Source organism: Diadema antillarum, unplaced genomic scaffold, assembly GCF_040938485.1.
Source record: "Diadema antillarum isolate AM-2024a unplaced genomic scaffold, OU_Dant_1.0 scf00000072, whole genome shotgun sequence".
In the NCBI taxonomy this organism is placed as follows: domain Eukaryota; kingdom Metazoa; phylum Echinodermata; class Echinoidea; order Diadematoida; family Diadematidae; genus Diadema; species Diadema antillarum.
In genome coordinates this window covers 1,798,760-1,810,382 of record NW_027270961.1, presented here as the reverse complement: position 1 = coordinate 1,810,382, position 11,623 = coordinate 1,798,760, and the positions used below count along the sequence as shown (strand labels likewise).

The following is an 11,623-nucleotide window of genomic DNA, read 5'->3' as shown; positions in this document are numbered from 1 at the left end:
AGACAAAACGCATCAGAAAAAGGATATGCAGAAATATTCAAAGAGACTTTATCCGGAAAAAAAAAAGAAAGCACTTGACTGCCGGCGTCTCGTGGGTGGATGGGGGGGGGGGGGGGGGGGCAGTTTATGTTTTTGATGCTACTTCCGGGCTTCATCAGCTGACAGGGGGGGGGGGGGGGTGAGAAAGCGGTTGGACCATATAGTTACATTTTTTTTAATGTGTGGGGGATTATATCCTTAGCATAACCACGAATTGTCAGTATCGAGCGGAGGAAGTGTGTATGATCCCTGATATAAGAGCATAGCTGTGGAGGTATGATTCTAAATACATTTGTATTATAATCATTATCATTTTTTTTTGTCGTATCTCGTTGGTGGAGCTCTCAGTTTCAGCCATAATCAGTTTCGTCCGCATAAAGCTAGGCCTCCGTCGGCCTAGAGTGTGTGTGTGTATATTACAATTTACAATTTCAATTCGATTTCAATTTCAATTTCAATTTAGTTGTTCAATTCCACCAAGAATAACATAATTACAAAAGATGTAATATTGGGTGAAGACAAAAATCAATGATTACACAATCATGGCAGATAGCTGATAGAAGACTTAAATTATTTATACTTCAGGGTAAAAGATAGGAGACCTGCTGAGAAGCAATGCTTGTAAATTGCAGAAACTCCTATTTACAAATAATACAAAACAAAACAAAAAGCCAGCAGGTATTCTTAAGACTGAAAATTTCAGCCTGAAACTATATAGTATGGGGAGATGAAATGATAATTGTGGGAGGGGGGAGAATGCAGCGCACTAACGGATGTTAAAAAAAAAATGTGTTTAAACAGAATAAGGGATTGAATAATGGAGAAATATGAACTTGGACTTGGACACTAGACGGTTACAAAGACAACAGTAAAGAGGGCGAAATAAAGGCAATGACTTACAAAATATCCAGTGCTTAAAGGACAAGTTCACCTTCATAGACATGTGGGTTGAGAGAATGCAGCAATATTAGTAGAACACATAAGTGAGAGTTTGAGGAAAATTGGACAATCCGTTCAAAAGTTATGAATTTTTGAAATTTCTGCTCAGTCACGACCGGATGAAAAGACTACAATAGCTTGTGATGTCACATGTGTACAACTCTATAAAGAAAGAATAAGGAAAATTCAACATATTTCCATTTTTCTCGCATAGCAAAAGAACACTCAACTTCTCTCTTTCGGGAGGCAGGGGGAATAATATTACCCCTAACATACGTCAGTAACAAGTCGAAGAAATGTGCACTTTATTCAAAAAGTAAAGTTTTGTGAAATTCTCTTTTATTTTCCTTATATCTTTGTACGCATGTGACATCATACACCGTAGTAGTCTTCTCATCCAGCAGTGATTGCGCAGACATTTTAAAAATTCATAACTTTTGAACGGATTGTCCGATTTTCCTCAAACTTCCACCAATGTGTTCTGCTAATATTGCTGCATTCTCTCAATCCTTATGTATATGAAGGTGGACTTGTCCTTTAACTATGATGTAACTCAGTATTAATCATTAAAAACATTTTTTTTAAACCAGTACAGCAGATTTAATACTCGTATCTAGTTTAACGTGGAGACATCTCCATCTCAGTCCTATTTAGAGATTAATACATATATAATTTACAATTTATGATACTTTATCAACAGTGGAAACACATGTTTGTGTTCCCTCTGACAAATTTTAGAATTTGTAAAGAAATACTTAACAGTTTCAAATTTCAATACACTGAAGCAAGGTCAAAATATTTGGCACAAGCTGTACGTCACACAAATCTTTGTACAGTAGAACCTCATTATACAGTAACAAGAAAGGTCCCACTTGCCATTCATAAAACGGACTCACATATTGAGCACGGAAGTTTACATACATTGTATCTATAACTTTGCAAGTTATTTCATCTGAAGTACAGTATAACATCAGGATTCATCGTACCGGTCCAGAAGATAAGATTTCATCTTACGTTTAAATCCAGATAGGCTATACAATGGCCTGTCTAAAGGAGGATTGCAAAGAGTTCCAGTATTTTGGGCCTGCCAATTCGACAGTATTATTTCTGAGTTTGATTCTGACTGATGTGAGATGATGATATAGGGCAGCCTGTATTGTACAATACTTGTGTACTCTATTAATATTGAACGCTATTGCGTGAGGCACATTTTCATTATTGAGCTGATACATGAGGGATACCAAATACAATATTAGAATAAATATCTTGTATTTTCAAAATATCATTCCAATAAAACAGCATATCAGTATGAGCACGTGCATTTGCTGCTGAAATAATCCTAACAGCTCTCTTTTGAAGAAGCAATTTTTTTTTTTCTAAACGAATTTTTGCTGTAGCACCCCAAGTTAGTACACCATAGTTCAAGTAAGGCAAAAATCTCTAATCAAAGCTGAATACAATTCGTGTTTGATTTTGTAACCTTTGTATACGTGATGCACGGCTCCCTTGCAAAGCAGGCCATTGGGGCTCTGAACGGGACAACCCTGCTTTTAAAGAAAACATGAATAAATAAATAAATAAATACAGCATGGCCAAATGATATAAAACTCAGTTAACTTTGAACTTGTTGTATAAAAATTAATAGACCTTATAACAAGAGCACTAATGAAAATACGCTGAGGTTACTGTAAGCTATTCTATTTTTTGTTTATTCTGTTTTCCTTTCTTTCTTTCTCTCTTTCTGCCAATGACACGAGAAAAAGAAAAAATGAACCGTGTAGGCCCTACTGGGTTTTCACTTCACGTACTGAGTACTCTATTCAGGTACTGCACTGTCTGTCGCGAAGTAAACGAAGTCCCGTCAATAACATGTGGAGTATAATGCAACTTTCACCGACAGCTTGTTTGCGCGACTTTCGAAAGTTGGAGGCTTTTGGAGGGAGGACCTGTTACGTTTGGATACACGAATTACAATGAGTACATTTGGAGGACTTATGGTAGAGTATCCGCAAATTGCAATTGATCGCTTCAAAGGGGATGGCGTTCTTCGAGCAAAGGGGTATTTTTTGTCGCATTGTCATGCAGGTGAGCGGTGTGTAAATGAATGAAGCGATACCGTACGTACTATAGCACTTCCCGAGTCCCATACGTATTATCTCATGTATTGTTTGTTATTGGCTATCACTACTTATTCGCGTCACGAAAACGCTAAAAACCGAACCTCCTGAGTACTGTACGCATACCGGTCATCACGTACAGTATGGTACTATTTCTTGCTGCAAAGCCAAGTTAATACATTAGTAGTTAACTTGAGTATGCTGTGTCTCGATGCTAATATGTTATGTGTGTCATGTGTGCATTGCAGTGCCCATTGCATTGCCAATGTATTAAATGACTTCTGCAAGTTCTTGAGCTGGAAGTGGATAGTGGAGGAGACTTAAATTTAAGCCTTCAAATATACTGTAATTAAACCTTCTCCATGTGTGTGGACATGGGGTATCCGTGGACATGTATACACACGAGTGTGGCTGTATCCAGCGATTCTGGCCATATCTAACTCATTTTTTCCCCGCACAATTAAAGCATGGAATGAACTTCCTTCTTCCGTAATCACACAAACGGATTCTGTTAAATTTAAGGAGATGTTATTAAATGGAATAATTGTTTAAATGTCCACCCTCCGGCACCTCCAGTCAAAACTCCAGTAGGAGTATTCAGGAGGACCTCAACCAAGTACCAAGTACCAAGCTACAATGTACAACCACACTTGCACTCGCTCGTGTGGCTGGATGCCTGGATGGTAAAGCTAAAGACACACGCGTGTACTGTGGTTGTATACACTGCCTAAATTTAAAGGGATGGTTTAGTTTGGTGTCAGAGATGAGGCTTCAGGTTTCCAACTCTTGTGAAATAATGAGAAACCTCTTACAAATATTAAAGATGAGATATGAAGATATGGAGATATGATTATGAGATATAAAGTGACGTCTATTTGATCATGTTGTTTAACCTGTTTTTACTCTATGGTTGTGAAGTCTGGGGTTATGAGTGCATAGACCAAATTGAAATTTTCCATAGGAAATTCTTAAGAAAAATTTTGCTTGTGAACAAATGTACTCCTGAGTGTATGGTTTATGGTGAAACTGGACGTGGAGTCATTTTGAACCATATTAAAAGTCGAATGATTGGATTCTGGTTGAGATTCGTCAAGGGAAAAGAAACCAAACACTCATGTACAATTTTCAAATTTCTTCTGCATTTACATCAGTACAAGGAGACATACACTCCCCGTCAAAATCACAATGGTTATTATTTATCACAAATATTTTTCATCATGCAGGGCTAGGGAATTGCACAAGGGGGTGGATTTAGTGCTCCATGGATTTCACACACCTCAAAAGTTAGACTTTTTGATATGTTTATTTAAGAGTGGAGAGCAGCAACATGGTCAAATAGAATCTCTACAAATTATAGAATGTTTAAGGATAATTTGATGTTAGAGAAGTATTTATAGGTCTTGTGTAAGAGAGATTATATTACATTTTACGTGTAAGTAAATTCAGATGTAGATCTAATAGTGGATTACCCGTTAATAAGGGAAGGTTTGATGCAAGCCTGACAGATGAATTGCATTGTACTACAGTCATATGTTCATTCGACAATATAGGGGATGAATTTCATTACATTTTTGTTTGTCCCTTTTTCATCAAAGAGAGACTATTATAAATTTACCAAGTAGTTTGACGGCCAGTAGACCAAGTGCATTACATATGGCCAAATTATTCAATTCAACTAATGCTTGCCATTTGAAAAAACTAGCCAAATTTATGAGAACTATTATGTTTCACTTCTCTTCAATACCAATGAAGAAAGACAGTAGTTTTGTAGAAAAAGTAGATGTAAATGTTTGTACACGTAGTGGTAGAGTAGTTAAACGTTCTACACCTTGTTTTTTAAACATATTTATTTATATCTGTTATTTTCACATGTACGTTGTACATGTACATTATCACTTACTTGGTACTTGGTACTTGGTACTTGGTACTTGGTTGAGGTCCTCCTGAATACTCCTACTGGAGTTATGACTGGAGGTGCCGGAGGGTGGACATTTAAACATGTGGGATGTGTATGGAAATGGTGTCTAGCCAAGATAAAGGCATTCAGTGTGATGGATGCCAGAAATGGATACATGCGGCATGCTGTGGAGTAGATGATGAAACATACAGTAGGTTACAGGGGAGTAACTGTGTCTGGATTTGCCCAATATGTGAAGTCATGAATATATCTGAAACGCTGTTCAATTCATCAATGGAAAGCAATACATCTAATGCTTTTTCTGTTCTGGAAGATGATGATGAAGGGGATACACTCATCAGAGATACTATACCGTCTAAACCCCAAGGGAAAAGGACAGTTAAAAAGAAGCCAGTTATAAATAAACGTGATGGCAGGAAATCACTCAAAGTGATGGTGATCAATTTTCAGAGCATCAGGAATAAAACTTCTGAACTCAAAGTGTTGTTGGACCAGCATAAACCTGATATCATACAGGGGACTGAAACTTGGCTTTCACCGGAGATAAACAATAGTGAAATCATTCCTGATACTTATGATGTTTATCGAAGGGACAGGAGTGAGGGTATTCATGGGGGCATCCTAACAGCATGTAAGAAGGACCTCATTATGATTCGCAAAGAGGAGTTTGAAACAGATACTGAAATAATGTGGAATCAAATTGAATTAAAAGGCCGGCATTCATTTTTGATTGGTACTGCATACAAGCCCAGACATGATGATAAACAGTTTGTATATGAACTTGAAAATTCTTTCGAGAAGATATGCAACAAAGGCAAGAGGTACAACATAGTGCTCTCAGGTGATTTTAACCAACCAAACATCAATTGGGATGATTCTAAAATAGCACAGGACCATTCTGCATCTAAGGAAACCGCAGAATTATTGTTCGGGACCGTGACGGGTTTTGGACTGAATCAGCATGTAAAGGAACCAACTAGAAGAGGCAATATCTTGGATTTAGTTTTCTCAAACAACACAAGTCTTGTGCAGGATATTAAGGTAGAGCCAGGAGTAAGTGATCATGACATAGTCATCACAAACTTAGATCTGTTGGCCAAACGGAAACATCAGCCCAGGAGGAAATATTTTGTACGTGGTAAAGCAGATGAGGATCAGATTGGAAATGAGCTGGATGAATTAAAGGAACAGTTTTATTTGATGGGGAAGACCTCCGTTCAGGAAAAATGGGACTTGTTTGAAACAAAAATCAAACATATCATGAATAAACATATCCCAAAGAAAACAGCCGCTAAACCAGGTAGCCTACCGTGGTTTACTAGGCACCACCACCGACTCAGACGCAAAAAACAGAGGGCGTACAACAGGGCAAGGAAAACTCGAGACAAAAGAGACTGGGATGCCTTTGTAACGTGCCAAAAGGAATTAAGGAAAGAATTGAATAAAGCTGAACAAGATTTTACATCAAAGAATCTCATCACAGCAATGAAGGAGAACACTAAGCAGTTCTGGTCTTACATGAAACGCCTGGGAAATGGAGAGAAGGGAGTTGCAGATCTTGTGGTAAACAATACTATTATAAGCGATAGCAAGGGGAAAGCGGAAGCACTCAATCACCAATTTGCAAGTGTATTCACAAAGGAAAGCAAGGAAAGTGTTCCATCAATGGGACCCAGCACCATTGGGGATATTCCAGAATTAATCATCTCTGAAGCGGGAGTTTTGAAACAACTGATGAATTTGATGCCAAATAAAGCACCAGGACCAGACCAGTTGCCACCATGGTTCCTGAAGATGTTCGCTATGAAATTAGCACCAATACTCACAGATCTATTCCAGTCCTCAATTGACCAAGGATCACTACCACGGCAGTGGAAGGAAGCAAACATCTGTGCGATATTCAAGAAGGGAAGTAAGGAAGCACCCGATAGTTACAGACCAGTCTCTTTGACTAGCATCACATGCAAGATCTTAGAACATATTATTCACTCTCACATCATGGGCCATTTTGAAGAGCATGGAGTACTTGTGGATTCACAACATGGATTCAGAGCAAAACGCTCAACAGAAACACAGTTAATAGTCACAGTTGATGATATTTCACAGTCATTGGACAAAGGGGAATCCACTCACATGGCAATACTGGACTTCTCAAAGGCATTCGATAAAGTACCCCATGAAAGGTTATTAGGAAAACTTGAGTATTATGGTATTAGAAACAACCTACAAGTATGGATCAGGGACTTCCTTACAAACCGGATACAAAGGGTGGTCTGTGAAGGAAGCATGTCCTCAGAAGAACAAGTTCTGTCAGGCGTACCTCAAGGCACGGTTCTTGGACCCCTTTTGTTCCTGACATACATAAACGACCTCCCAGAACACATTAAATGTACAACGCGGCTCTTCGCAGACGATTGTTTGATATACAATTGTACACATCTGTCACAGAAGAAGAACATACATATGGACATCCTGCAAGAAGATCTCAGGGCTCTTGAAACATGGCAAGACACATGGAAGATGTCATTTAATCCTTCTAAGTGTTCTATTGTGGTTATCTCTAACAAAAAGAAACCACCCACTCGAGACTATGTCTTTTGTGGGCAGACCCTCCATCATTCAAGTTCCCAGCCCTATCTCGGAGTTCAAATTGACAGCAAGCTTTCGTGGGGGGAACATGTAGACAACACTGTCGCTAAAGCAAACCAGACACTGGGATTCTTGAGAAGGAACCTCTGGTTTTGTCCCAAGGAAGTAAAAGCAACAGCTTATTCCACACTAGTAAGACCCATACTGGAGTACGCATCTTGCGCCTGGGATCCACACAAGATAGGACAGATTGAGAAGTTGGAAAGGATACAAAGGAAAGCAGCACGCTTCTGCCTAGGAAACTACAGCAAGAGTAGCAGTGTCACACAGATGCTAGCAGATGTGAAATGGGAAACACTGGAAACAAGAAGAGAAAGGAATAGATTGACCATGTTATTTAAGATACAGCGGGGAATGGTGGGGATATCAGCCAATAAGTACATCACATATTTGCCAGAAAGGAAAACAAGGAAGAAAAATAAAATGACATGCAAATCCAAATACCATTTGCAAGAACGGATACATACAAGAACTCATTTTTTGTAAGGACCCCCATGGCATGGAATAAATTAGAAGATGATATAGTTAAGGTGTCATCGTCGGAGAGCTTCAAGGGGGCACTTACAGCATAACCACGCACGTGTATTCAACACCAAAGTCAGCGATATGCAGTGTGCTGCCCTGCTGGCTATAACTTTCAGAAGGTTCAGAAGGTATTCCATTTAATAACATCTCCTCATATATCACTTATAATATATTTTTGTATTCATTGTAAATATGATCATCTTTGATGAAGTTGTTTACAAAGACTTCTGAGAGAGAAGTTTGTTCAATAGATTATTGTTTAAAAGTAATGTGACACAAAAATGATTTACATATTTGAACCGATGTAATGAGATAGACCCTAACATAAAAGATTAAACATTTGACTGCTGACCAAGAAATCATCCGTTTCTGAAATTCATCAATCACAATTTAGCTTAAAGCTCTTGATACAATGTACATGTAGTTTTGTGCTGTTGTGGACCTATTCCGTGCTCTTCTTATCATTTTGGAGTTCTCTTTAACTCTTTATGTGCCATGGTGGAAACCCCCTGTGTGCCACGTTATTCTGAGACACGAAGGTAGTCATGTTTTGAGAAAGAATTTTGTTTTTCCAATTTGTGTAACTTCTACAAATTTCTCTTAAGATGGGCATAATAGTAGGCAAAGTTAAAGAGGAATACCAAGCTTTGTTTTGATATAAATTGTATGACGACTTTATTTTCAATTTTTCTTTTGAATGACCAGTTGCTACATTACTGTAAAGGCATGACTTTTCCACATTAAACCGTGACAGAAACTTAGAATGTATGAGAAAATCTAGTTGGGAACATCGCTTGATAGTCGATCACCACATAGAATGCAAGCTGTATATAAGAAGAACAAAAGCATGAGAAACGCTTTCATTGTGCCGCGGGATTAGCAGTAATTAGCGGTTTATCGATCGGTCTTGGCGGCTTTGTTTGTTGAGCACAATATGCGAAGTTGGCACGCCGTCGACTGAGTCGGAGGTGCGAACGTGGCACATAAAGAGTTAATGAATGCATTTACTTGAATTTCGATTGTTGTCCCCTACGAATTTGATATTTGTTGTTCTATATTTACTTTTTTTTTCATGCATTTTGTCCATTTTATTAGCTCACCTGAGCCGAAGGCTCAAGTGAGCTAAATTGCGATCGCCCTTCGTCCGGCGTCCGGCTTACGTCGTGCGTAAACTTTTACATTTTCATCTTCTTCTTGAGAACCCCTTGACCGATTTTCACCAGACTTGGCAGGTAGCATCCCTAGGGGGATAGGATCTCAATTTTTACAAGTGGGCACCATACTCCACCTGGGGGCCCCCAGAGGGGCCCAAACCCCCCAAAATTAAGGAATCTTAAAAAATCTTCTTCTCTAGAACCAGAAGTGATAGAGTTGAGTTGATACTATGAATTAGTACATTGATGACTATAGTTTCAAGTTTGTTCATGGCAGAATCAGGGGTGCCCCCCTTGGGACCCAGGGGAGGGGGGTGGGGAGGGGTCCTAATGGGGCCCAAATTGTACATTTTCATCTTTTTCTTGGGAATGCCAAAGATATGAATTTTCACCAAAGTTGGCAGGTAGCACCCCTAGGGGGAAAGAATCTCATTCCCATCAAATGGGCACCATGTCCCACCTGGGGGGCCCCAGGGGGCCTGAATTTGGACCAAAATTGTAAATTTTCATCTTTTTCTTGAAAACCCTAGATCACCAATTTTACCAAACTTGACAGGCAGCATCCCTAGGAGGATAGAATCTCAATTCCATCAAATGGGCCCCATGCCCCACCTGGGGGCCCCAGGGGTCCACCCCCCCCCCCCCTCCCCCCCCCCCCCCCCCCCCCACCTGTAAGGAATCTTTACAGATTTTCTCTAGAACTGGAAGTGATTGAGCTAAGTTAATACAGTCAGTCAGTGTATTGATGACTGTTGTTTCAAGTTTGTTCATGGGAGAATCAGGGGTGCCCCCCCCCCCCCCCCCCCCCCTTGGGACCCAAGGAAGCGGGATGGGATGGGGGTGTCCAAATGCAGGCCTAAATTTTTGTCTTCTTGCTGAAAACAACGTAATGGATTTTCACCAAACTTGTCAAGTAGCATTCCCATAGGGATAACCTCAAAGTGTTTGAATGGGCACCATGCTTTCCTTGGGGGCCCCAGGGGTCCAAAACTCCTAAATTAATGAATATTAAATAATATTTTTCTCTAGTTCTAATCAAAAGTGATAGGGCTTTAAGTCTTTTTTCCCAAGCTGCATAATCCAACATTTTATAAAGTACAGTGTGCTTGGCAAATATTTTTACCAGTGCGATGGAATATGTGAATGGACACCATGCCCCTATTCTCAAAGCTGCCCCCACCACAAGTTTCCAATGTTCTCAGGTAAGAGTCTGCAAGAATGCATGGAAGGTGAACTTGCGATACTCAGGTGAGCGCGTGACCCCCCAGGTCTCTTGTTTTTCTTTTGCCTCATCTAGGGATTTATTCAGGTTCCATTCAAAATACACAATCAAAATAATATAATCATAACAATGTCTCATGAAAGTGATACAAACACAATCGTGCATTACAGCGTATAAGTTCAACAGTTTGTTTGGTAGTAATAATTCATTTTTCCCTTGTGTTCTACTGTGTTTCATATAGCATTGTATTTCTATTCTCATTTTAATTTTTCTCATAAACACATATTTTAAAGCACAGCTGCTTTTATCATTACTGGTTTCATTCCATTTCAAAATAAGATTATAAATCCTCCAAAATGCTATTGTCACAAACAGACTATACTAACTCATGCACTTTATTTTCAACAAATGTGAAACGTTGATATTTGTTACTGGTGCATGGTATTCATCTTGTAACAAACTCCTTACGAATACAATGTTTTTTGTTTTTTTAAGTTTGCATTCAATGAACGCATGAACAATATCCTCTCTTACATTGCAATTTGGGCACAAATCATCTTAACTTCAACCCCATTTGAATAGATTGCTTATCACTGGCAATAAATTATACAATAATTTCAAATTAAAGTTTCATAACTTGTTTTGTTTTATGTGTTCTAAGTTGTATTTGAATACACTAGCCAAGTCAGCATTTTGTCTGTACTTTCAGCCATCAATCACCACAGTGTTTTGTTTGTTTGTTTTTATTTGTGTGTGTGTTTTTTTACAGATCACATGGTTGGCCTTGGTAGTGCAAAATTTGCTGAAAGGTTGAAATGCAAGTGAGTAGTCAAATATTATCACAATGAACTTCATGTACTAAGGTTGAAGTGAGTACAGTGTATCCAGAGTGTTCACACAATTCACTATGAACTTCATGTACTGTAACTGCTTTTTACATGACTAAGTGCATAGAATATGGTGTTGTCTTTTCTATCTGAAAATCACATGAACATTATTTTGAGAAAAATGAGAATTGTTGGGAATAGTTTATCCGTAGAAAAATAGCATTTTTCAAAGC

At 38.8% G+C, this 11,623-nt stretch overlaps 1 protein-coding gene across 1 annotated transcript in view; it reads left to right on the top strand.

Annotated features, from left to right (window-relative positions):
* The first annotated feature begins 2,897 nt into the window (after positions 1–2,897).
* LOC139717147 (protein artemis-like) overlaps positions 2,898–11,623 on the top strand; it is a 58,496-nt gene continuing 49,770 nt past the window's right edge. The window contains exons 1-2 of the mRNA XM_071628648.1: positions 2,898–3,063; positions 11,333–11,384. Coding sequence (XP_071484749.1) covers positions 2,952–3,063; positions 11,333–11,384 — 164 coding nt within the window. The 5' untranslated portion in view covers positions 2,898–2,951. The remainder of the gene's footprint in view (positions 3,064–11,332; positions 11,385–11,623) is intronic.